The sequence below is a fragment of the Plecotus auritus genome (assembly GCF_963455305.1).
Source record: "Plecotus auritus genome assembly, chromosome: 1".
Taxonomy (NCBI): domain Eukaryota; kingdom Metazoa; phylum Chordata; class Mammalia; order Chiroptera; family Vespertilionidae; genus Plecotus; species Plecotus auritus.
The window spans coordinates 85,704,853-85,732,820 of record NC_137770.1 but is presented as its reverse complement, the minus strand read 5'-3'; the positions used below and the strand labels follow the sequence as shown (position 1 = coordinate 85,732,820).

At 39.9% G+C, this 27,968-nt stretch overlaps 1 protein-coding gene across 2 annotated transcripts in view; it reads left to right on the top strand.

Moving 5' to 3' along the window:
- The window catches only part of STXBP6 (syntaxin binding protein 6), a 273,100-nt gene that overhangs the window by 61,435 nt on the left and 183,697 nt on the right, over nucleotides 1–27,968 (top strand). Inside the window, exon 2 of one of the 2 annotated variants that reach the window (XM_080674802.1) lies at nucleotides 27,628–27,816. In XM_080674802.1, the coding sequence (XP_080530928.1) occupies nucleotides 27,663–27,816 (154 nt within the window). In that variant the 5' untranslated portion in view covers nucleotides 27,628–27,662. The remainder of the gene's footprint in view (nucleotides 1–27,627; nucleotides 27,817–27,968) is intronic. The other variant, XM_080674803.1, reaches the window with a different exon arrangement.

The window sequence follows — 27,968 nt, the reverse complement described above, 5'->3', positions numbered from 1 at the left end:
ATGGAAATTCTATTTTTGATTTTTTGAGGAGCCTTTATACTGTTTTCCATAGTGGCTGCAGCAATTTACCAATCTACCAATAGTGCAAGAGGGTTCTCTTTTCTCCACTTCCTGTCAGCACTTGTTATTTTTGTTTTTTTTTGATGATAGCCTTTCTGATAGAGTGAGGTGATATCTCATTGTGATTTTACTTTGCATTCTCCAATGATTAGTAATGTTGAGCATCTTTTCATATGTCTATTGGCCATCTTTATCACTTCTTTAGAGAAATGTCTATTCAGGTCCTCTGTCCATTTTTTTATTGGGTTGTTTGTTTTTTGGACTTGAGTTGTATGAGTTCTTTACATATTTTGAATATTAACCCTTTATCAGATATATCATTTGCAAACATTTTCTCCCAATCAATAGGTTTTTTTCATTTTGTTGATGATTGTCTTTGCTGTGGAAAACATGTTTAGTTTGATATAATCCTATTTATTTATTTTTTCTTTTGTTTTCTTTGCCCAAGGAGGCATATACAAAATGATATTGCTAAGAGTGATGTTAGAGAGTTTACTACCTTCGTTTTCTTCTAGGAGTTTTATGGTTTTAGGTCTTACATGTAAGTCCCTAATCCATTCTGAGTTTAATTTTGTATATGGTATAAGAAAGTGGTCCAATGTGATTATTTTTTACATGTATCTGTCCAATTTTCCCAACACCATTTATTGAAGAGATTTTTCTTTACCACATTGTATACCCTTACCTCCTTTGTTGTAGATTAATTGACCATAAAAATGAGGATTTATTTGTGGGCTCTCAATTCTATTTCATTGATGCATATATCTGTTTTTATGCCAGTGCTATACTATTTTGATTATTGTAGCTTTGTAGTATAGTTTGATATCAGGGAGCATGATAACTCCCACTTTGTTCTTTCTCAAGATTTTGTGGGGGTATTCAGGGTATTTTGTGGTTCCATATAAATTTCAGAATTAGTTATTCTAATTCTGAGAGAATGCCATTGGTATTTTAATAGAGATTGCATTGAATCTGTATATTGCTTTAGGTAGTAAGGGCATTTTAACATCATTAATCATTCCAATCCATGGACAAGATATATCCTTTCATTTATTTGTATCTTCTTCAATGTCATGACTTTCAGAGTACAGGTCTTTCACCTCTTTGGTTAAATTTACTTCTTGGTATTTTATGCTTTTCAATGTAATTATAAATGGGATTATTTTATTAATTTCTCCTTCTGATTATTTTTTATTAGTCCTAGTAGTTTTTTTGGTGTAGTCTTCAGGGTTTTCTATGTGTAGGTTCATGTCATCTGCAAATAATGAGAGTTTTACTTCTTTCTTTCTTTCTTTCTGATTTAGATGTGCTTATTTCTTTTTTCTTATCTGATTCCTATGGCTAGGGTTTCTAATACTATGTTGAATAGAAGTGGTGATAGTGGGCATCCTTGTCTTGTTACTGATCTTAGAAAAAAAAAAAGCTTTCAGCTTTCACCATTAAATATATTAGATATGGGTTTGTCATAGCCTTTATAGTTGAGATATGTTCCTTCTATACCCACTTTGTTGAGAGTTTTTATCATAAAAGGATGTCAAATGCTTTTTCTGCATCTATTGAGTTGATCATATAGTTTTTATCCTTTATTTTGTTAATGTGATATATCATATTGATTGATTTATGGATGTTGAACCATTCTTGTATCCCTGGGATGAATCCCATTTGGTCATGGTATATAATCCTTTTAATGTATTGTTGAATCCAGTTTGCTAATATTTTCTTGAGGATTTTTGCATCTATGTACATCAAGGTTATTGGCTTGTAGATTTCTTCTTTTTAATGTCTTTGTCTGGTTTTGTTACCTGGGTAATGCTGGTATCACAAAATGTATTTGGAAGCATTCCTTTATCTTCAATTTTTTGAAATAGTTAAGAAGGGTAGTATTAATTATTTGAATGTTGGGTAGAATTCACCTGTGAAGCTATGTAGTCATAAATTTTTATTTGTTGGGAGGTTTTATTTTATTTTTTATTTTTTTATTTTTTTATTTTTTATTTTTTAAATAAATCTTTATTCAGATTATTACAATTGTTTCTCCTTTTTCCCCCCATAGCTCCCCTCCACCCATTTCCCACCCCACCTTCTGCCCTTACCTCCCCCCCACTGTCCTCATCCATAGGTGTATGATTTTTGTCCAGTCTCTTCCTGAACCCCCCATACCCCTTCCCCCCTGAGAATTATCAGTCCACTCCCTTTCTATGCCCCTGATTCTATTATATTCACCAGATTATTCTGTTCCTCAGGTTTTTAATTCACTTGAATTTTAGGTTCACTTGTTGATAGATATGTATTTGTTGTTCATATTTTTTATCTTTACTTTTTTTTCTTCTTTCTCTTCTTTAAGAGTACCTTTCAGCATTTCATATAATACTGGTTTGGTGGTGATGAACTCCTTTAGCTTTTTCTTATCTGTGAAGCTCTTTATCTGCCCTTCAATTCTGAATGATAGCTTTGCTGGGTAGAGTAATCTTGGTTGTAGGTTCTTGCTATTCATCACATTGAAAATTTCTTGCCACTCCCGTCTGGCCTGCATAGTTTCTGTTGAGAAATCAGCTGACAGTCGTATGGGTGCTCCCTTGTAGGTAATTAACTGTTTTTCTCTTGCTGCTTTTAATATTCTCTCTTTGTCTTTTGCTCTTGGCATTTTAATTATGATGTGTCTTGGTGTGGTCCTCTTTGGATTCCTTTTGTTTGGGGTTCTGTGTGCTTCCTGGACTTGTAAGTCTATTTCTTTCACCAGGTGGGGGAAGTTTTCTGTCATTATTTCTTCAAATAGGTTTTCAGTATCTTGCTCTCTCTCTTCTTCTGGCACCCCCATAATTCTGATGTTGGTACGCTTGAAGTTGTCCCAGAGTCTTCTTACACTATCTTCAACTTTTTGGATTTTTTTTTTGCTTTTTGCTTTTTCGGTTGAGTGTTTTTTGCTTCTGTGTATTTCAATTCTTTGACTTGATTCTTGTGTTCCTCTAGTCTGTTTTTGGGTCTCTGTATAATATTTTTTATTTCAGTCAGTGTATGTTTAATTTCTAGTTGGTCCTTTTTCATATCTTCGAGGGTCTCGTTATATTTATCGGCCTTTTCTAGGATATTCTTGAAAAGCCTTATAACCGTGGTTTTGAATTCTATATCCAGTCGTTTGTTTTCCTCCATTTCTTTCGTTTGTGATCTGTTTCTTTGACGCCACATTTTCACTGCTTCCCTGGGTAAATTTGTGTGCTAGGTTCCCTATATGGCCCAGTGGGTCGGCCTCCCCAGTTAACCTGAGGTGGACACTCTTGGTGCACCCCTTTGTGGACTGTGTGTACAGCCTTGTTGTAATGAAGTCTTGATTGTTGTTGGTATCACTGGGAGGAATTGACCTCCAGGCCAGTTGGCTGTAAGGATCAGCTGTGTCTATGCTGGGAGAAGTTCAGTGCTGGAGACAGCCTTATAGGATTAGACTTGCCAAACTGCAATAGCCTCTGTGCTCAGCTTGGATGGGGTAGAGTCTCAGGGCAGAGCAGACAGTCTTGGCTTCCCGTCAGCCTTGCCCTTGCGCGCACTCGTAGACCTCTGCCTTCCCCAGCTCCCGAGTCTCTGCCCGAGAGTCCAGACTGCCCCCACAAGAGTGTGGGTCCCAGGGGCTCGCCTGGAACTGGGGTTCAGTGCAGTCAGAAGTGGGGCTCAGTGCCGTTAGGAGCCTCTGACTCCCTTCCACTAGGGAAAGCCTGTGGCAACCTCCGCTGCCTTTGTGCGCACTGGCACGTGCGCGTCTTCAGAGCTCTGCCTTCCCCGGCTCCTGAGTCTCCGCCCGAGAGTCCAGACTCCCCCCACAAGAGCGTGGGTCCCCAGGGGCTCGCCTGGAACTGGGGTTCACTGCAGTCAGAACTGGGGCTCAGTGCAGTCAGGAACCTCTGACTCCCTTCCACTAGGGAAAGCCTGTGGCAACCTCCGCTGCCTTTGTGCGCACTGGCACTCGCGCGCCTTCAGTCCTCCGCCTTCCCCGGCTCCTGAGTCTCCGCCCGAGAGTCCAGACTCCCCCCACAAGAGCGTGGGTCCCCAGGGGCTCGCCCGGAACTGGGGTTCAGTGCAGTCAGAACTGGGGTTCAGTGCGGTCGGGGGCTTCCTTCCCCCTTCCGCCAGAGAAAGTCAGCCAGGCTCTAAGCCGCCCTTCCTCTCTGCGCGCACAAAGCCCCTTTGCCGTACCTCCAATTCTCTGTGAGCTTTTCTCTTTCCTTCTAGTTGTAGAATTTTCACTCAGCCAGCTTTCCTGTGGTTCTGGATGGTGTCCGTTCTGTCTTTTAGTTGTAGTTTTGAAATTGTTGTGCGAGGCAGCAGTTTAGGTGCTTACCTATGCCGCCATCTTGGTTTCTCTTCGGGAGGTTTTATTTTTTATTACTGTTTAAATTTCTTTGCTAGTAATTATCAGTTGTAACTCTTCTTTCATTTCTGTGGTATCAGTTGTAACTCTTCTTTCATTTATGATTTTATTTATTTGGGCTCTCTTCTTTTTTTGATGAGTTTAGATAGAGGTTTGTCAATTTTGTTCATCATTTCAAAGAACAAGCTCTGAGTTTTATTGGTTTTTACTATTGTTTTTGAAATTTCTGTTTCATTTATTTCTGCTCTGTCCTTAACTATTTTGTTTTTTGGGTTTTGTTTTTTCTTCTTTTTCTAGTTCCTTAAATGTAATGTTAGATTATTTATTTGGGATTTTTCTTGTTTCTTGAGGTCAGCCTATTTGGCTATGAACTTTCTTCTTAGAATTCTGTTTGCTGCTTACCATAAGTTTTAAAAAGCTTTGTTTTCATTTTCATTTGTTTCAAGATAGTTTTTTATTTCCTCTTTGGTTTTCTCTTTGATCCATTGGTTGTTTAATAATATGTTGCTTAGTCTCTACCTATTTGTGTTTTTTTTCCAGTTTTCTTCGTGTAGTTGATTTCTAGTTTTATGCCATCATGGTCAGAAAAGATGTTTCATATGATTTCAGTCTTCTTGAATTTATTGAGGCTTGTTTTGTGGCCTAATGTGTGATCTATTGTAGAGAATGTTTCAAGTGTACTTGGAAAAAAAAAGTGTATTCTGCAATTTTGGGGTGAAATGTTCTACAAATGTTAAGTTGATCTAGTCTAATATGACACTTAAGGCCATTATTTCCTTCTTAATTTTCTGTCTAGATGATCTATCCATTGATGTGAGTGGGGTATTAAAGTTCCCTATTATTGTATTACTATGGATTTCTCTTTTTATGTCAATTAATAATTGCTTTATATATTTAGTTGCTTTTATGTTGGGTACATAGATATCTGTGATTGTTATTTTCTCTTCTTGGATTGACCTCTTTATAATTATGTAATGTCCTCTTTGTCTTTTTATTTTTTTTACCTTTTTTTTGGTTTTAAAGTCTATTTTGTCTAATATGAGTATTGCTACCCCAGCTTTTTGTTTGTTTCTATTTGTATGGAATATCTTTTTCCATCCCTTCACTTTCAGTCTGTATGTGTCTTTCAATTTGAAGTGAGTCTCTTTCAAGCAGTATATACATGGCTCATGTTCCATTCAGCCACCCTGTTTTTTATTGGAGCACTTAATTTATTTACATTTAGAGCAATTAGTGATAAGTATGTACTTTTGTCATTTTATTGTTTTTAGTAGTTTTTATAGATCTCTTTTTACTTCTCTTGATCACTTGTGCTTTACTGGTTTTTAGTATTTTATTTTATTTTGGGTCCTATCCCTTTTTTTATTTGGATATCTTTTGTAGGCTTTTGGTTACCATGAGATTTATGCGTATCATTCTATATCTAAAGCGGTCTTTTTAAGTTGATAGGTATTTAAGTTAGAATATGTTCTATAAAGACTACATTTATATTACCTCCTCAATGCTTTATGTTATTTGGGATTTTGATGACATGTTTTAGATTTTGATGACATGTTTTAGATTTTGTTTTGTTTTGTGTATTTCCTAACTATTTATTGTTGTTAGAGTTGAGTTTGATACTTTTTTTTTTACTTTTGTATTAGCTTTATAAGTAATTCACTGTATTTGTTAAATATTTGGCTTTACCTGTGATATTTTTTTTCTTTCTCACATTTAAAAAAATATTTGGTTATGGAATATCCTTTTCTGCTTAAAGAATACATTTCTTGAAAAGCTGGCTTAATAGTGATGAACTCCCTTTGTTTCTGTTTTTCCAGGAAATTCTTTTTGTCTCTTTGCATTCTGAATGATAAATTTTCTGGGTAAACTATTTCAGGATATAGTTTCCTTTCATTCAATACTTTAAAGATATTCTTCCACTCCCATCTGGCCTGTAAAGTTGCCGCTGATAAACCAGCTGATAGACTATGGGGTTTACTTTGTGTATAACTCATTGTTTTCCTCTTGCTTCATTCAATATTGCCTCTTTATTTTTAACTTTTGCCATTTTAATTACAATATATTTTGGTGGTGTCTCTTTGGGTTCATCTTGTTTGGAACTCTCTATGATCCCTGAACCAGATGTCTGTCTCTCCCCCCATCCCCCTTGTTAGGAAAGCTTTCTGCTATTTTTTTTCTTCAAAAAATATTCTTTCTCTCTTCTCCTTCTGAGATCCCTATAATGCAAATGTGTGAGCTTTTGATGTCATACCCAAGGTTCCATAGACTATCATTGTGTTTTTTAAAAAATATTTTTGCTATTTTGATTGGTTGATTTCCACTAGTCTGTCTTCCAGGTCACTGATCCCTTCTTTGTTAGCTAATCTGATATAGATTCCTCCAGTGTATTTTTCATTTTAGTTATTGTATTCTTCAGGTCTGCTTAGTTCTTTCTTATTATCATTTCTTTTAATTCTTTATTATCATTTCCTTATTATCATTTCTTTTAATTCTTTAACAGGCAAATTACCTCCATTTTCTTAGAGTTTTCCTCTGGGGATTTTTCTTGTTCTTTATTTGAGAGATATTCTTCTGTATTTTCATTTTGCTTGACTTTCTATGTTTGTTTATATGAATTAGACAAAGTAGCTATCTCTCCCAGTCTTGGAAAAGTGACCTTACATAGAAGCAGCCTCTGTGTAGACTGTGTATATCAGGTGGTTTTGGCACACCTGTAGGAATCAAGCAGGAGCCTAAGGTCTTCGGGGCACTGGCCTACCAAGACAGAATGGCTCCAGGTTAGGAGGCCAGGTGCTTGTAGTAGTGGTCTGTTGATTCTGCTTGCTTCCTTTGGGGTCAAAAAAGGCTCAGTCATTGTGTCTAAGAACATGCCGCAACAACCTTACAGGTTGGCCAAAGTACCTGGGTAGAGCCCTTGCCCACCATGTAGAGGTGGAGGGGGGTGTAAGCAATGGTGTTCACCAACACCTCTGACCCTGGAGAATCCCTGCAGCCTCTGGAGAGCTTCAACAGTATTCTCTCTACTGTCTCTCTTGTTCGTTGTAGAGAAAGTAGTCTTGTATAGAAGTGACCTCCTTGTAGACTTTATTTGCTGGGTAATTTGAGGAAGTTGGATGGAGCTGGAAGATGCTTATGGAACCTGGAGCACTGGCCCAGCTGGCTGGAGTGGTACAGCAGGAAGGCCAGGCAGGTAGGCTAGGTGCCCATCGAGATGCCCTGTTTGTTGTTCCTCTTTGTTCCCCTTGTTCAGAGGCAAAAGGCCACGAATGATGTACCTGGCAATGAGCTGTGGTGACCTTGCAAGTAAGCCAAAGTACCCAAGTAGAGCTCCCACCCACTCTATGGAAGTGAATGAGTATGTAAATAATGGTACTTACTGGCTCCTCCCACCTGGAGAGATCCTGCAGCTCCCAGAAGGCTCCCACAGTTTCCCAGTCTTCTTTATTTGGTCTCTTGTATGTTGTTCAGTAGCTGTTCATTTATCCTTCAGTTGTCTCACAGGAGTAGTTGCTCTATATATCATGTATATCTGAGTTTGCTCATGGGAGGGGATGAGTTCAGTGCCCTCCTATGTCACTGCCATCTTGGATCTCCTTTTTTATTTTTAACATATGCTATTTGTCTAGCTTAATTTGGCTAGTAAAAGGTCTTGATCTGAGCCCTGCACTCTTTCTCTTCAGGTTTTCCCAGTTCTTGCTGGGTTCGTCTGGATTTACCCAAGGATAAACTAATCCATCACATTGATACAACTTTCCACAATTATTGGGGGATTTCTGTATTATAGGAAAACACACACATATAGAATTAACAGACCATTTATGTAATGTTGTGTGGTGTTAGGTGCACAGAGGAGCAAAATAGATGGTGGTTGTCCTGGGGATGATTCTTTGACATTGTGTAATTTATTGCTCTCCAGAAATTTTTTAGATGAACACAGAAATCTAAGAAGTTTACTGTACTGACTGTGAGAGACAAACTATATATCAAAATTCTTTTTTTTTTTTTAAAAAAAAGCATATATTGTAGTATGTTCAAGCTCTTTATAGGAAGCCATTGGTTCTTAAGAGAGGAATGGTTATTGAGAGCCCCCTTGCAAGTTCAAAGCTCCTTTCAGCATAATCTCCTGACCATACCCACCCTGCTTACTTCTCTATGTGCAGCAACTATCTTGAATTCTAGCACAGACTTGAAACATAGTAGATACTCAATGAAATGCCTGGTTGAAAGGATGGAAACATGAATAGGTAAGGTTTCAGCCTCCAAATTTCTGCAGAAAACTGACTCTTTAAGGTTATATATTGGGATTAAATAGGATGTCAATAAAAGAAGACTGTCAGGCTGGTGTTTTAAGGTTACCAATCCAGTAGATGACCATCTTTGAATATGCGTCTTTGCCCACTTGTTTGATTTTCTTAGGATAAATTCTTAGGAGTAGAATTGCTATTCTGCCTATTTCTAGAGCTTTTGATAAATATAACTGAAGTGTTCTCCAGAAGGCCATACCAATTGGTTGTACAAGAGACTGCCAGAGTCCCCACCATCCACATTTCACCTTATTTGTATTTGTGTCTCCAGAGTTTGTTTGGTGGCACTTTCTCAGAGCAGTTGGCTTGTTGGAATTGAGAATGTGAAGTGTTTATAAACTTCTAAGATGCCTATGTGATGTGAACATTTGGTGTTTTTTTTTTTATGTCTTTGGTTTGATTGCCCAAAATTCATGTGATGATTTCTCGATTTTTACTTTCCCATTAGGCTGTTCCTTAAAAAAAAAAAAAAAAAAAAAAAAAAAAGCTACCTCCTTCTTTCTTTCTTACATATTCTTACAACTTTCCTAGTCAGACTAATTAATTTAGTATCTTCACCAGGTTCTTTATACTCAGTAATGAGACAGAAATAAATTAATGAACAGGCCGGATACTAGAAAAACAGGGCAACTTGGATGCTGAAGATCAATTGACATTAAGCCTCAGTTTGGGCAATAAAATAAGGAGTGGTGGGAACTGATGAATTTGGGGACAGATTGCAGAGATGATAATGATGAGGCTGGGAGGTGGGCATGCAGGCCTAGTACTGCCAGATCCTCCCATTTTTTCAAGAGAAACTAGAAATCTATTTTACATAAAAATATATTTTTAAAATGTGCATGGGCCAAGAAAAGTTATTCTTGCAAATTATCTGTTTATGACCTCAGATCTATCTACTCCCACTTCAATGAACACATGGGGATGAACATTTTAAGAGCAGTTTTTCTTTCACCTCCCCTTCCCACCCCCCAGTAATACTTGGTACCAAATAGACATTTGGGAAATTTATATTTGTCTCAGATACTTTTTTCCTGTGGCAGCTTCTCCATGAGCATTTCTTTCTTTCCCCCCACCCCCCAATACATGTACCCAGAGTTTCCTCTTGCTTTTCTCGGGGTCTCTGCAGAGTATCCTTTGTGCTCCCCTTGGGGAGCTAAAGCAATCTCAGGCACCTTGCACAGATCCTAGGTGGGATTCTCATAGCCAACAGCTCCCGTGCTTTTCAAGGCAATGAGTGGATCACCCTGTGTAGTTTTTGCAGGCAGACCTAATTAAAGTTTTAAGTTAAATTTCAAGGATTGGCTTAACAGAGTATCTCCCGATCACTGGCCTCTAAAGGATTACAGTATCTGCCTCTTCTGCTGCTGTGGAGCAACAGCTTCAAATCCCTCCTTTTGTCGGGTAGTTACCTGTTCTTGTCTTTCTCCTCAACCACACTTTTTTTTCCCCCTCGAATATATCTACTTTGCCTATAATCTCTATCCCTTGCACATAGCCCAGGTCATAGTAATTACTCAGTAAATGTATGTTGAATGAAGGTCCTGTCCCGAGATGAAATTTCTTGTTACCTCTGACAATTAAAAAAAAAAACCATTATGCACTAGAACAGAAATTCATCAGAGCCAGATGTATGTCCTCTGAGAATGCTTGGAGAGCTTTGGCTCCACATTATTTGATTTTCCTGTCTGGCAGTTATGGTCAATGATAGTGACCACATTCTTTGTCCCTTTGCTTAATTACTGAATCCACAGGATGTGTCTAAATTGATTTCTTTTCAACTGCTGCACTGATATGCTTACTCATTGATTGCTTTTCCCCACTAGAATGCAAGCTCCAGGAGTGAAAGGACTGTGTTGATCTTGTTCCTCAGTGTCTAGGACAGTGTTGCATATTGAATGGGTGAAGCTGTATCTGACCTCAGCTCTGCTCTGCTGCTTGTGTGCTCCTTTTATCTTTTCTTTGCCTTGCCCTCACCTTGTTTTAATGTCTACACTGCAACTCCTTTGGTAACACCACTCCATCCACAGTGGAGCAGGCTTAAATTGCCTCTGTCATTATTTTCCTGCTTAAGCTGGTAGTTCCATATGGTAAACCAAGGGGTGCAAAGGAAACAGGACAGGATTGCAGGAGGAAAACCCATCTCTTTCCTGGCTGTCGAGTGGAGTCATCCATGTGGGTCCTTTCTCTGGACCTCATTCTCTTAACCAGTCAAGGAGAGATGATAATACCTCCCTACTTCCTTCACAAGTTGGGAAGATGAAATAGGATGACCCTTGAGGGAAGCTTTGCAACATACACTGTGAAGTGTATATGTTTTGCAGCTGTAAGATAGGTATGTCAGACATACCTGTCTGCCTTTCAAGGACCAGAGCACCCCAGATGGGAGCAGGTTGACCCAAGGAGCTGATTTCCATACCTCCTTTTTAATCCTTTACAAGTCTTGTGAAGTGGGTGGTACTATCCTGTTTTAATAATGAAGATATGGCTCTCAGAGATGTATAAATTTGCCCAAAATTATTCAAGTAAAAGCAAAGGCAGGGTCAGATCTAGATCACCCTATGACAAGCCTAGCTTCCTTTTCACCATCTATCATCTGTAAAGTTGGGACGGCGAAGAAGTGGCCACTGTGCCTTTGCCCCAGAATCTGGATGGTGAGCCTGATCACATTGCCGGATATCTCAGTAGTTTGTTAATGTATAATACCATAAAGCTGTACTAGTGTTAACCCGAGTTAGTACTAGAGTAGTATTCAATAGGTTGATTTTTCTTCCCTATCCAACACTGCTCAGTTAGTTAGGTCAGAAATTATCTGTTTTCTGGAACATGCTGATTAAAAAAGGAATTGACATTGAATGGCAGAAGAGACGATTGAATGGGGCAGAATTTTCATTTGCATATGGACCTTGAGTCTGACCTGGATTAGTAGGCTAGTCTGTGGCACCCCAATACATAGAATAGCGATGCCTGCCTACCTACCCATCCCTCACTCATGGAGATTTCACTGTGGATTGGATGTTGAATCCTAACCAAGATATTCTAGTTTGTTGCTTTTGGTGAGTCTCCAGTGAACCTATAAAGACTCTTCAGTTACCCAACAGGGCCTTGTGCAGCTGCATGTGGAAATCAGGGTAATTCTGGCATTTCTGAGAGCATTTTAATAGAGCACTGATTACAGATTGCAGGCACCTGGTGGTGTTTTTGTACTGAGGCTGAAGAGTACAGTTCCAAAGAACGAACTAGACTTGACAGATTCCTGTTTTCCTACCCTGTGTTTCTCAAGGGCCTGGAATAGGTAGTAAGAAATCCTCACACAGCTAATCCAGGGTCCTGGCATGGTTATCATGTGCTTTCAGGAGACCACCACTGCCAGAGCATTAATTCCCAGACTGATAATAGACATGAGACTTGGCCCAGGGTGCATTCTCCTTCCAGTAGCTCAGAGCACTAACACTGTAGGAGGGCTCCTGTTAGTTGGGATCAGCAGAGCCCTGTGGCTTTGAACTTGGCCAAAGCTCTTCTGTGCTTCTTGGACTGGCTCAGGTTGTTCCAGTGGGTAGGCCATCATTGCTTTTGGCCCCAATATAAACTGTGAAAATTCAAGGGAATAAAAGGTGATAGCCAAAAGTTGAGGAATCTTTGGACTAGAGGTATTCTAGTCCAACACTTAATTTCATGCCAATTCACAAGAAAAAGAATAAATCTGAGAAGAGCCCTCCCTGTGATGAGTCATGTTTTCTCTTTTTCCCCTTCCTCCTGACACACCACCTGTCCTCATCTTCCACACACTTGAGACTGGAATAATAACTGATACTTGAAAGAGCATTCAGCAAAATGGACAGCAAAGGTTAGTCCTAACCTTGATCTTGCTACTCTTTAGTGGTATGGTTTCGGAATTCGCCTCTGGATTTCAGTTTTCTTATGATTTAAAGGAGAGGATTGGATGTGATAGACATTCACCAAGATCATTACAGCTTATTAAATTTTTAAGTTTATAAATGCCAACATTCTAACTTGCTCAAGTCTTTCAACTGAAGTGTAAGCTGCTGGTGGGTAGAGCCCCAAAAAGGTATTAAGTAATGGTGGTTGGCTGGCTCATTTGGAAGGTCTTGCTGAGATCCTTCTCAGTAAAGTCAAGTGGATGGAATTCCCCTTGCCGAGTCTCCTGAAATTGTGAAGCCCAGAGCACTGCTACTAGGGAAGCCACTCACGTTGCTTGAAGCACTGGCAGCAAAGATAGAGGGCACAGCAAGAATGTGATGGAGGAGATCACAAGAGGGTTCAAATGTGTTTTGGGGATGCCAGAGGTGGGTAATACAGCAAAGGAAGTGAAAAGAGGAGTTTCCCTTGAGAACCAGCAGAGACCTTTGAAATATGTGCATTTTATATGTAAGCCTTTTCCGGGTTGGAAAATATCCTACAAGGTTCATAAAACTGCCTGGTGCAGCCTTCCAAGATCCTCCCAGTAGCTGACTCCTGTTGTAAACTGCTGGTCTCCAAAAAAGGGTGGCGAACAGCTGCAATGAGGCTTTGGCAGGCATTGTCCTGTTTATAGGGACAGAGATCTATTGTAGGCTCTCTGCTAACATATTCTCAACTCCCCAGTTTTTTATTTGTGGAACCAAAACAAGCTCTATTTTAACTAGACTGCGTGATCCTTTGAGCCAGCCACACAGCATGACATGCACACCCGAGATGCCCAGAAAGAATGGCTTCAGACCGCAGCATGATTCGTTATCTTTGTAGCTGCTGTAGTTTCTTGTCCAACAGAAAACAAGACTGATCAGAGGCAAAACTGAAGCAGATGAGTTTGTCTCAGTTACCTAGAATGTATTTCCACCTCATTTTTTCCTACTTCCTCATTTCTTTCGATGAGATATGAGGAAGAACAAAGACCCCTGGAATCACACTTTCTAGGTTCAAATACCCACTCTGCCCTTTAAAATCTGTGTGATCTAGAACCTTAGTTTCCTTATCTGTAAAATAGAGTCTCACCCCTTCCCCCAGGTATGAACGTATTAATAGGGATTTTTGAATACCCGAGCCTAATATCTAAGTGTATGTATCTTGGGTTGGAGCTTAGGTAGCTGATGGGGGAAGCTTTGGGAGGCCGAGAAGGACTCTTTCCAGCACCGTTCAGAGTATACTGCACAGGAACAGAATCATATACTTGACCATTGGGGAGACCAATTAAAGTTGAAATTACAGTCCTGGGCCAGATCCATATGTGATAAAAGAGCTTAAGGACCTTATTGAAAATCTCATGCCCCATCTGTGTGGCTCAGTAGTTGAGCATCAGCCTACAAACCAGTATGTCACAGTTTGATTCCCTGTCAGGGCACATACCTGGGTTGTGGCTCAGTTCCCCAGTAGGGGGTGTGCAGGAGACAGTTGATCAGTAATCTCTGTCATCATTGATGTTTCTATCTCTCTCTCCCTCTCCCTTCTCTCTGAAATCAGTCAAAATATACATATGTAAATATATATATATATATAAATAAAATCTTATTGTGAAACTGAGACATTGAAGGACAGAGTGCCTTACCTTTTAAATTGACATGGTAAATATGTGTAAAATGGGTTATATTTCTTTTCTGCCGCTATTGTTGTGAGGGACTTCTTGTCAGAATATAAAACTGATCATAAAGTATCAATCACAGAAAACTCATTGAAGCTGTCTCAAGAAAGTATAAGCTGATGCTATATAAATCAGGATTTCAAGTAGGAAATGCTGTTTTAAAATTGGTGTTAGATTTAGAGAATATTTTGAGAAGTTGTGCTCTGGTTTTTAGGTGTTTAGAAAATATGTAAACTTATTCCAATTATATTTTAGGTTTTGTCTTGTATTTTAGGTTTTTATAGGTTTCATATACTTAAAGTCCTTTTTGTTTTCTTGTTTTTAGTATTATATTCCAGGTCTGTTCTAAAATATAGAAATAGCTGAATCAGGAGAACTTATAATTTACCTAAGATTTGAGTCAAAATATCTGATATTTAAAAACAAAAAGATAAAAGGCTCCTTTTATGCGTGATGGAAGATTTTACTCATTTATTTGTGTTTTTTTAATGGTTATGCTTAGTCTTTTTAAAAAATGTATAACCTCTGTTATAAACTTCTATATAAATTGAAGTCCTCCTTTAAGGAAAACATCTGAACTACCTCCTAAGTCTTTCACTTCCTTTTATGTATGGGTGTAGTCTCCTCACTCTGCCCCTTATATTTTCAGTGTAAGTAAAAGAAACATACTAATTCAACAAGCAATACAGAACATAGCACATAATTAAAACATTTATTTTTATGTTGTCAATTTTTGTGCAGCTTTCTTTGTATTTGGTTGGAATAGATTTGTCTATTGCCAGTGTTGTCTGCTATAAACAATGCTCTCAGGCCAATATGGTATTTTCTTAGTTTGCCAGTTTAGCTGTTGGACATCACAATGACACAAGTACTCAAAAATTGGCAGAGGCCAACAATTCGAGCTCTTTTTGGTTCATTTTCTTTTATAACCCTTTGTTTTTCCTTTGATATAGTTATTTCATTATTTTAAGGCCTGCCTCACATTTTGGGTTCATAATTCTGTCATAATCCAATGAAGGGCATCCTAGCCTGCCCTTCCCTTTGGTACTTTATTTCTACCATTACTGTAGGATTGCTATATGGGTACTGTGGGACCAACTTAACTGGTCTTTGGAATTTAAACTGTGAATGTGAAGGTTCTATTATAGAATGAATCCCTCAGAATGAGTGATGCTCATGAAATCTCCATCTCACCTTAATAAATCCTCCATGTGGCATATTCCCAGCAGCTTTTTTTTTTAAATTGTTGGTGATGTTATTTTTTGGCTCCATTATATCATTTGTTACAGTTAGGATGTAGTGATTGGCCAGAAGGTTAAAAGGTCCACCCACAGTGTAAACAAACTTGTGTAAACACAGGTCTTGTGGTCTAGGTGTTGTGCAGGGTTTGTTCTTTGGATGTTAAACCCACAAGAAGAATGTGCTTGCCAAACATGTACACAGGGAAAGAGGAGAAGAAAATAGTCTAGATTTATAGTTGAAGCAGATGTGAGTCACTGACTTGGACAATCCTTTGAACATAATGTCTCCTACACAAGGAGGGTTAGTATATACTGGGGAAGGAAGCCAGCCACCTTGCATGGTATTTGGTAGTCTGATGGTGGAAAAGAGCTCCCCCTTTTCCTTCCTTTAAGAGTTAAACTATATTTTAGGTTTTTATATGTTTCATGCTCTTAAAAAAATGTAAGGAGGCGATGAACTGGGCTGCTGTGTATGGCTGTGCTGCTTTGTGCTGATCCTAAGGTGTGTGTCCAAGGGAGAAAGTTCAGGCTGACATCTCGCTGGTGTTCTGTCTACCCCGCCACGAGCCTGGCGTGGAGCTGCATTTGCTTAGAGGAACAGTGCCATTTTCTTCTCACAAATATGCCACCCAGACCTTGTTATAATTATTCATATCACTTGCTCTTCTTTCTCACAATTCTTTAAAGGTGGGAATTCATCCAGTTTCACCTTTTGGATTCCCAACACCATGCCTGGACTGGAGCTGAAGAAAGGATGGCAGATTGATAATTAGATTTCAATAAAATATCTTTTGATATGTCTTCCAGTTTGGGGAGAAAAAGTGTTTTTGGTAGAATAAGAATACTTCCATGCAGAATTCTCTGACCTATTTCTTATTTCACAATCCAGAGATAATCATATTAACATTTTGGCAAATGTCTTTTAGACATCTTGTTATGCATATAAATACACACATGTGACTTTCTATTCTTGAGCCCATTTTTTTGTTTTGTTTTTTGTTTTGTTTTGTTTTGTAATCTCCTTGTTTTCACTCTGTAGTTTGTCATGGTCATTTTTCCAAGTCAATATCTATAGATCTATGCCATGACTTTTAAAGACTATGTAATATTCCATCGAGTGGATGGGCTATAGTGTATTTAATTAATGAAGATTGGATATTGATGGATATTTAGGTTGTTTATAATGTTTTGCTCTTAAAAATGAATCTGAAGTAAGCCTGAGTTTTTAACATATGCATGCATGCTCATACCACTAGTAGAGCTGATGGTTCAAAGGCTTCCAACTCAAATATCAATCTCTGGGAGAGAGAAATTATACCTTCCCCATGATCCCTAGACCAGTAGGAGTGGGTTAAAAATGACATAGTGTGCCGGCCATTGTTGCTCAGTGGTTGAACATCAACCCATGAGCCAGGAGATCAAGGTTCAATTCCCTGTTGGGGCACATGCCTGAGTTTTGGGCTCCATCCCCAGTAGGGGGCATGCAGAAGGCAGCCAATTGATGTTTCTCTCTCATCATTGATGTTTCTGTCTCTCTCTCCCTCTCCCTTCCTCTCTCTGAAATCAATAAAAACATATTTTAAAAAATAAAAATGGCATATCTAATGATTCTAATTTACAACCATAAAGCAAACTTTGGAAGATGCATTTAGCGGCTATCTTGATTGCACACTTGGGATTGAGTTTGGAAGTACTTTTAAGTCATGCAGTGCTATATAAACCTCAGTGACTCATTATTAGGGCTTTAAAGAGTACCTGCTATGTTCTCACAAAAAAGGTTTATGGAGTCTATTTACTTACTTTATAAAAATTCACTAAATGTGGGAGGCGGGAGGGATCTCCAATGACAATGGTACTGAACCTATTTGTACAGCACAATAAACCAAAGAGATTATTAAGAAAACAAGCCCAGGCCCTGCTCCATAAATCCCTCAAATTTCTGTGAACAGGCCCTGGGCACCCCAGTTGATGTTGATGTTCATCTTTGTTTGGAATTCTGCTTTAAGGTATTTTATTGTCTATCTCCAAGTATTTTTTTTCTAGCAGATTAGAGAATTTTTTAGCCTTTATTCATATACTTACAATTTTTTTCTTTATCGATTAAGGTATTACATATGTGTTCTTATCCCCCCAGCCCCCCACTCATGCCCTCACACCCCTGGTCTCTGTGTCCATTGGTTAGGCTTATATGCATGCATACAAGTCCTTTGGTTGATCTCTCCCCCTTACCCCCACCCTCCCCTAACTTCCTTCTGAGGTTTGACGGTCTGATCAATGCTTCTCTGTCTCTGGATCTGTTTTTGTTCATCAGTTTACGTTGTTCATTATATTCCACAAATGAGTGAGATCATGTGATATTTACCTTTCTCTGACTGGCTTATTTTGCTTAGCATAATGCTCTCCAGTTCCATCCATGCTGTTGCAAATGGTAAGAATTCCTTATTTTTATACTGCAGCATAGTATTCCATTGTGTAGGTGTACCTCAGTTTTTTAATCCACTCATCTGCTGATGGGCACTTAGGCTGTTTCCAAATCTTAGCTATGTTAAATTGTGCTGCTATGAACATAGGAGTGCATATATCCTTTCTGATTGGTGTTTCTAGTTTCTTGGGATATATTCCTAGAAGTTGGATTACTGGGTCAAATGGGAGTTCCATTTTTAGTTTTTTTGAGAAAACTCCATACTCTTCTCCACAGTGGCTGCACCAGTCTGCATTCCCACCAGCAGTGCATGAGGGTTCCTTTTTCTCTGCATCCTTGCCAGCACTTGTCATTTGTTGATTTGTTGATGATAGCCATTCTGACAGGTGTGAGATGGTACCTCATTGTCATTTTGATTTGCATCTCTTGGATGATTAGTGACTTTGAGCATGTTTTCACATGTCTCTTGGCCTTGCTTATGTCCTCTTATAATTTTTCTTTTTCTGTTTGAAAGTTTCTGACTCCTTCCATAATACTTTAGAGAATTTTTATTGGTATTGATTTAGACCCTATCTTAGTAAGTCTTATGAAGTCTTAAATATGGATTGTTGGTCTGCCATTCCATCTGGTTTCATACCAGAGCAAGCCCATTCTATAGCCCTTCTTGTTTCTACCACAAAGGATGATGAATCTGTAGTGATTGCACTTTTAAAGTTTCTTTGTATGTTATTACCAGATTAAAGTCATGTGCCTATTGTAATGGCATATCAGACTCCCCTTTTAGATTTTTTTATTAAGATTTTTTAGTTAAAAATAGTATTTGAACTTCACAAAAAATTGGCTGGTGGACCAAAATTTTTGTCTAATGTATTCAGTTTTTCCTCAAGCTTACATGCTGTGGAGCAACTAAAGTTTTCATCTGGAGAACTATAAAAAAGTGAAGTTGTCTAAGTAAGAATTTTGCATATTTAGAGTCAGTAACTCTTACTTGAGTAAATTTTTATAATAGAGCTAACTTGATCTCAGATTATCTCATTGACCTTAATATATGAAACAAAAAAAGCAGACTTTAATTGCATAAAAAAATTACAAGCTTTCTGATTACTCTGTGAAGTTTTTGGATTTTGGAGCAAAATTAATATTTTCAGATTATTTTTAGGTTTAATGATCATGTGTAATTTAAGGGAAGCAATTTAACATTTCTCTACTTTTTGATATTTATAACATTGACTTGTTCCTTATCAAGGTAATTGTGTTTGTCAAGATTGGAAGGATGGAGAAGAAATAAATTCAGTTAAGGCTGAGTAATATTTATCCTTTAGAATATTACATTGGACAGTGTAGAGGGATGATTGTGAGCAAGATGGGAATGGTACTGGAACCAGGGATGATGAAGATCTCAACCAAGGCAGAGGAAATGAGAATGAAGAACTGATGGAGGCCAGAAATATTAAATCGAATCCACAGGAGTTGGTGATTAGTTAGTTTTTATAGGGAGTTGGAGGGTTGGAGGGAAAAGGTGGAGTTTAGGTTAACTCTTAGTGAAAAAGCTCAGTGGGCAGCTAAGTAAGTGGATTTAAAGCAAGTAAGGCAGAGAGCACTGGGTGTATGATTAGTGTTATCAGATTAAAGGCAAGAGTCAAAGCTGCATTTGTAGAATTTCAAAAGAAAGTGGCAATGCAGAGAAGTCCTATCTTGGAACATAGCCTTGTTTCTTTCATTTATAAGTTATTTGAAGTCACCTTGCTATAGTTCCCAAGCACTAGGGAAGACCAGCTGATTCTCCCCTAAAGTCTTCCTGGGTGACATCATGTTTGCAGTTAACCTTGGAGAATTCTGAAACTTGCTTGTTTTGAGAGCATCTGCCTTAAGGTTGAGTCACAGGGGTAATGTCTAAAACCAGGATTCTGGTTACTCACTGGCAATGGGAACATGATTGTCATACAGTTCAGATTACCTTTGTTGGTGCAGCCAGTGCCAAAATATGATCAGATGATTGCACATTGACTGTGGGATCCAAACAGGGAAGTTAATGAGGCAAAATGAATCAGTTATCCCAGTGGTCAGCAAACTCATTAGTCAACAGAGCCAAATATCAACAGTACAATGATTGAAATTTCTTTTGAGAGCCAAATTTTTTAAACTTAAACTTCTTCTAATGCCACTTATTCAAAATAGACTCGCCCAGGCCATGGTATTTTGTGGAAGAGCCACACTCAAGGGGCCAAAGAGCTGCATGTGGCTCGTGAGCCACAGTTTGCCAACCACTGAGTTATCCTATCTAATAAAGAGGGAATATGCTAATTGACCATCACTCCATCACAAAGATGGCTGTACCCACAACTGAGGCCAAGTTCACAAAGATGGCTGTACCCACAACTGAGCCTCAACAAGCAATCAGCAGGGACCTGAGGCTATGCCCTCCCCTGCCCCCATGGGGCTTGACAGGGGACCTCAGGTCATGCCCCCCACCTGGCAGGGCTTGACAGGGGACCTGAGGCTGCACCCCCCGCCTGGCGGGGCTTGATGGGGGACCTTAGGCCATGCCCCCCACCCAGTGGGGCTTGACGGGGGACCTCAGGCCACACCCCCCATCCTGGTGCTGGGCCAGGGGACCTAAGGCTACGCCCCCTGCTTGGCGGGGCTTGACAAGGGTGGGACTGGCCAGGTCTGGATCTAGCCCAATGTGTGTGTGTGTGTGTGGGAGGGTGGTGGCCAGGTCTGGGTCTCATGCAATTTTGAGGCAGATGTGGGTGGGCGGGGACTTGACTCTGGGTCCCGTGGTGTGCCCCAGACTCTGACAGGAGGAAGGTTTTCATATACATTTTACTAATTTTCTTTCATCTCTGACACTTCTATTATAGAGAAAGGGCAAATAGCAATATTAAATTATTTCCTCTAATTAATCCCCTTTTAATATGCACGAATTTCGTGCACGGGGCCACTAGTCTAATGATATTAAGCTAAATAGATGGCACCTCTATCTCACCAGAGAAGGCTATGGCCTCTCAGCTGAGAAAATTTAAACCTGTTGGCTACAACCACTTAGAACTATGATAATAAATGCCCAGCCAAAGGGCATCTGCAGTTTTAATTTGCTGGAGTCCCTACCACTCCTCCTAGTCTTCTGACCACTGAGGACAAGTGTCAATTTAACTATTGGAAGTAAAAAAGAAAATGTTAGTGTTGGATTATAAAAGCATCTTTATTTGTACCCATTTACTTATGTCCTCTGCCTAATTCCTGAGGTCATAGGAGTTTGCAATTCCCACTCTGCAGGATAATTTTATATCCTGGGAACCTGTTGGGAGTGGAGGGCCATCTCACTACAGTAGCCATGGACTAACAAAAATGAATGTGGATAAGATGGCTCAAAGTGAAAAGAAGATAGATGAAAAGTCTTGAAAAATATTTAAACTAACTGCAATTAGTTTCCACAACTACTATTTAAGACTGCTTTGACTTGCAAATCATATTGTATGTTGGAAGAGAAAGCTTTGTAATTATAGCTTGTAGAAGCTGTGGACCAGGAAAATACTTTTTTGTAGGGGAAAAAAAAATAATCTTCTCTCTACCCTTCTGTGTTCTTAGCTGAGACCCCTGTAATAAAAAACAAGTTAACAAGAGACAAAAACAAACAAACAGGTATATCTTTTACTCATGTAAAATGAGTAATCCATCAGGTGGGTTAGATTTTAGGATTAAATACCATTTTAATAGGAAAAGGGGAGGGTGAATATAGAACTCTTAGGGGAAAGTAAATGATTTATAGGAAAGATGAATGGGCTCTTAGAAGAATAGATGGGCCCTGGCCAGTGTGGGTCAGTTGGTTGGTGTGTCATCCCATACACCAGAAGGTGGTGTGTTAGATTCCCAGTCAGGGCACATGGGGGAAGCCAGCTATCAATGTTTCTTTCTCTCTCTAAAATTAATTTTAAAATTTCTTTTAAAGAATGGGAAGTAGGATAATTTGTGACAAAGTTTGTCAGGAGTGTAGTGTTGACTTTTAGTCTTCTCTCCTGTGACAAAATTCACTCTTCTCTCATTGATGACATTCCAAGGGAGGGGATTTATGACAACTGTGTTCCTTTTGGAGGATCTGTCCTTAGGCAGATAAGGAGAGTTCAGAGAAAGCTTTTCCCTGCATTTACTGTCTTTCAGATGCCTTCATCTCAAAGTCATCAATGTACTTAAGTGGCATATTTTAGGACAGCATGTTCTGCTACCCTTCAGGGTGATGTAGGTTGGAGTAACTATGGCCATTGGTTCACCATTGCTGTCATATTCATCTTGTTTCCTTACAATGGGATCCCAGTTTTGGCTGGACATAGATTTATCAGCAGTAAGATGTAAGACCTGACAAAGCTGTTTAATTGAATATAGAGAAAAAATCCTTTACATTTTTTTCCTGTATGCTCTCCTGAGAACACATTCCTTTCCATTCCATGGTTCTTCTTTAAGCTATTGGCTTTTAAATTAGGAGTCAGGATGACTGCAAGTGAACCAGTTAAAGAGTTGGTTAAAATATAGATCCCAAGATTTTTATTTGCTGGGTGTGAAGGAGATGACCAGGAATCTGCATTTTTGAAAAGCTCTCCATGATGCATTCAGATGTGAACTCAAGTTTGGGAGACACTCTTACAGATTATTGCTACAAGCTGCAGTAGTACCCTTTGACATTCTGAGTCTTTCCCTTCTAAGCCACTGTACATCCCCATTTCCAGGGTGGCATTTAAAACGTACATACATGCATGATTTCACTATGGCCTGTCAGTACTGACAACAAAAGAACATCCAAACCTATAAAAATATTGGTAAGAGTTTATTAGAGTTTATGTGAGCCAAACTGAGGACATGCCCTGGAGCAAGATCTCAATGGATTGAGAAAATGCTTTGGAGAATGGAACTTTGGCATTTCTTTTTATGCATTTAGAATCTAAGAAGAAAATATAAGGTTACATGAAATCCATTGGTTGATTAAGGGGGCAGGAGAAAGCAAAACGGGAAATTCTCTGGGACTGGATAAAAAGCAAAATAGAAAAACACATACTTCTTTTACATTGGTGGGTGTAGGATAGTTACCATTTAACATTAACAGTAAATAGAGGTGAGAGGAGGGCAAAAGGTAGCAATGAGGAGTTTGGTGCATGTGGTCCTGTGGGGGTCTAGAAAAGATGACTCTGCAGGCCAAAGGTATGCTATCCTAGATGCACAAGAACAATGGACAGGCCTTGCTTAGGTAAGAGAACCTTTTACTAAGGAAGCTATAGTGCTGGGGTGTGACTACCCACCACGACTTATCCAGTGGGAATTTCTGAACAGATCATCCTGGGTGGTTACTTTTGATCACTGAGCTTGTCAGGCCTGCCATGTAGCCCCTTTCTCGTTTACAGCATCATTGTCCTGAACAACAATTCTGATAATTTCCCACTAGAGAGTTTCCTGAGGGTGGTACCAATAAACTCCTTATCCTTATAACACTTAGTATAGAGCCTTCCATATGTTAGAACATTTACTCACAATTTAAGGCTTTCATATTCATGAATGAGACAAGTAAGGCTTTGGTAAAGAAAAGGTTGCATTTCTCTTTTGAAAATACTTTCTGGTATGGATGGCAACACTTATCACTTTATGCAAGTTCAGAGGGCCTTTTATTTTTCATACTAGAGGCCCAGTGCACCAAATTCATGCATGGGGGAGGGGTGTGTCCCTCAGTCCAGCCTGCATCCTCTCCAATCTGGTACCCCTTGAGAGATGTCCGACTGCCCGTTTAGGCCCAATCCCACCAGGCCTAAACGGGCAGTCAGACATTCCTCTCACAATCCAGGACTGCTGGCTCCCAACCGCTCACCTGCCTGCCCACCTGATTGCCCCAAACCGCTTCTGCCTGCCAGCCTGATCACCCCCTAACCACTCCCCTGTCAACCTGATCGACGCCTAACTGCTCCCCTGCTGGTCCGATTGCCCCTAACTGCCCTCCCCTGCTGGCCCAGTCACCCCTAACTGCCCTCCCCTGCAGGCCTGGTCACCCCTAACTGCCCTCCCTTACCAGCCTGGTCACCCCTAACTGCCATCCCCTGCTGGCCTGGTCGCCCCCAACTGCCCTCCCCTGCTGGCACAGTCACCCCTAACTTCCTTCCCTTGCCAGCCTGATCACCCCTAACTGCCCTCCCCTGCCAGCCCAGTTGTCCCTAACTGCCCTCCCCTGCAGGCCTGGTCCCTCCCATCTGCCCTCCCCTGCTGGCCTGATTGCCCACAGCTGCCCTCTCCTGCTGGCCATCTTGTGTGTTGTAGTGATGGTCAATTTGCATATTACCCCTTTATTATATAGGATTATAGTAAGAGAGGTAATAAAAACACCATTTTAACCGTTTATTATGATTCAGGCACTAGAAATAAGTGATTTGCATGCATTGTTCCTTTTAATTCTTTCAGTGGTTCCGTGAGGTAGGTGAAGATATCTATGTAAACCAAGGGTCTGAAGTTTTAAGAGAATTGTCCAGTCACATGTAGATCTTAAGTTTTTGAGCTGAAATTTGAACCCAAGTTCAGTGATTTTATTTTTCCTTTTTTTCTTTTGTTCTTGGCCACTGAATATCAGTATAAAAAATACAGCAAAAGGTCATTTATATTTCTTACTAGTTTTCAAAAGAAGAATAGAATTTCCTAGGAGTTTGGTAAAACATGCATGCCACTTTTTTTTTTTTCTTTTTGACAGATTTTACATAATAAAATGATAGCTTTCCATTTTTAACCACATTTTTAGAAAAATACAACTCTGATATGGAAAATCAAAAACTATGCCACAGTTGGGTAGGTAGAGGTCAGAGAATGCCTCATGAGTTTGGGAGTGTGACTTTCTTTCTACATTGCTTATAGAATGTTTGACATCACTCTCCTACCAGTGGCTTTCTTTTTCTCCTATCCCCAAAAGGTGACAGATGAGAGGCCTTGGAGCTAGCAAAGAACTAGTATAGGTTTCTCTCTTAAAAAGAAAAAAAAAAAAATCCTTGCCTAGGAAAGTCACGTGATAAATCATGGTGGGGGAAATTCTGTTTGCTAACTTCTAGGAAATCACAGGGAATCAGTTAGTGGTTAGTACATTAAAAAAACAGGTCCCTCACTGTTGTCATTTTGTTCTCAGCCAATATGAAGAACCTGGTAGCAATGATAAAATGTCATGATCAGAGCACACATAGTTCTGGGTATAGATTTATAATATGTAGTAGAGAGATATAGATAGATAATAAAAAGTGACACTTTTTATTCTTTATTCTTGGTGCCATTAAGAATATCTGTTTTATTACAGAATTGAAACTAGGAGAAATTTCTTTAACCAGGGGATACTTTTTAAAAAATTATATATATACCTTTTCTACCATGAGGTTACAGCTGTGGTCTAGTTATAGGAGGACAGGTGTGCTGGTAGCATTTGTGAATCTTGCATTGGTCTTTCATCATGAATCATCTGGATTTATGTGAAACCTTTGATGCAGTCATCAGTAAATTCCTGGAGAACAGGGACCATGTTTTAATGATTTCTTGCATCTACAATACTGTGTAGAGGTAGTACTTAGTAGGACCAGTTGGTTCAATTTTACAGCAGGCTGATCAACTCCATGAGCTGCTGTTGCCATATACATATAGTTGTGCTAGCGATCCATATGTAGGATCTCTGGATATTCTGTATAACCTGCATGACCAACCCATAAGCCTTCTCTGTACTATTAGTTCTTATTTTTTAATTGCCTGAACAAATGTTGGTTACTGATTAAAGTGTAGACTATGATTAGTGTGACGGGAAAAATTTACTCAAGTTATGGTTGAGCTTTTTGGATGATAGGGTTAAAATTCAGATTGACCTTGAATATAATCACTACAAATAAATAGAATTAAGACCACTAGGGAACTATAGCTTTTAGAAAACTAAATATAACATGGGGACTGTGTATGCGTAAGTTTTTTGGGGGGAAGAATTAAAAGGGGAACTCATTGTGAGTCAGCAACATACTGCTTTATTTTCTTAGTTATTGGGTGCATACTGCCAGTTAACCACATGTGGGAACCACTGGGTAACATTTTCAAAATACTTAGTATTTGTCAGACACTTTTATAATTCTTTGGCAATGAGATACAGAGGAGCACTGGAAAATAGGACCTATTGAAAGAGGCTAATAAATAAGGATTAGTTGTTTAGCCTGAGCCAAAGCACTGAGTGGTGATTAAATTAATGGTCTTCTGTGGCATGTATAGTTATTATGTAGATGATATCATTATCTCCACTATGAATAGAATTAAGGAAATAGATTTACATTAGACTTAAAGGAGATTTTGAAGGAGCGAAAACTCACTTTAAGGATTGCTGGACAGTGGAAAGACTTCTCAACTGGAGATGTGGAGTCATGTTCCTTACAGGATAGGAATGGGAGTGGATATGCATGCTATTAGACTTAGATGCAGTTGGGGTGCAGATTGACAAACTTTCTAGATCCTATTTTGTGCTGCTCATCTCACATTGTTCAGCAAGTAAATCAGTATTCTTTTTTTATTTATACTAGAGGCCCGGTGCACAAAATCTGTGCATGGGGTGTGTGTGTGTCTCCCAGCCCAGCCTGCACCCTCTCCAATCTGGGACCCCTCGAAGGATGTTCCACTGCCCGTTCCACTGGTGGAATCGGGCCTAAACGGGCAGTTGGACATCCCTCTCACAATCCAGGACTGCTGGCTCCCAACTGCTCACCTGCCTGCCTGCCTGATTGCCCATAACCGCTTCTGTCTGCCAGCCTGATCACCCCCTAACCATTCCCCTGCCAGTCTGATCGACGCCTAACTGTTCCCCTGCTGACCCAATTGCCCCTAACTGCCCTCCCCTGTGGCCCTGGTCACCCCTAACTGCCCTCCCCTGCTGACCTGGTCACCCCTAACTGTCCTCCCCTGAAGGCCTGGTCACCGCCAACTGCCCTCCCCTGCAGGCCTGTTCGACCCTAACTGTCCTCCCCTGCAGGCCTGGTCACTCTGATCACCCCCTAACCATTCCCCTGCCAGCCTGATCGATGCCTAACTGTTCCCCTGCTGGCCCAATTGCCCCTAACTGCCCTCCCCTGCAGGCCTGGTCACCCCTAACTGCCCTCCCTTGCCAGCCTGGTTACCCCTAACTGCCCTCCCCTGCCAGCCTGGTTGTCACCAACTGCCCTCCCCTAGAGACCTGGTCTGCCCCAACTGCCCTTCCCTGCACGCCTGGTCACCCCTAACTGTCCTCCCCTGCAGGCCTGATCACCCCTAACTGCCCTGCCTTGCAGGTCTGGTCCCTCCCAACTGCCCTCCCGTGCTGGCCCTATCGCCCACAACTGCTCTCCCCTGCTGGCCATCTTGTGGCAGCCATCTTGTGTCCACATGGGGGCAGCCATCTTTGACCACATGGGGGTGGCCATCTTGTGTGTTGGAGTGACAGTCAATTTGCATATTGCTGTTTTATTAGGATTTTTTCATAGTTAATACAAATGCCAAGACTTTGCTTTTAATGATTCTGTAATGCACCTCAAGCAAGAGAGAAGTTAAACCACGAATTGAAAATTACTTCACCTGCATATCAACTTGCTGTTCATTTTTATATGGGCCCTTAGAATATTCTCAATTCCAACTTGCCTTTTCTTTTTCTTCTTTAGGAAACTTATTGTGCACCCTCCTCGCTTGTTCAACAATGAGTGCCAAGTCTGCCATCAGCAAGGAAATTTTTGCACCTCTTGATGAAAGGATGCTGGGAGCTGTCCAAGTCAAGAGGAGGACAAAGAAAAAGATTCCTTTCTTGGCAACTGGGGGTCAAGGTGAATACTTAACTTACATCTGCCTGTCAGGTAATGAAAACCAGATACTAATATTATTAAAACAACTTCTCTTTTAAAACAGTTCATTCTGAGGAATCCAGGAGGGTTATATACACAAGTTTTGTACATGTCTGCTCGTGCACTCTGCTTTTTTGTTGTCTGCTCTGATCCTTACTTACTCA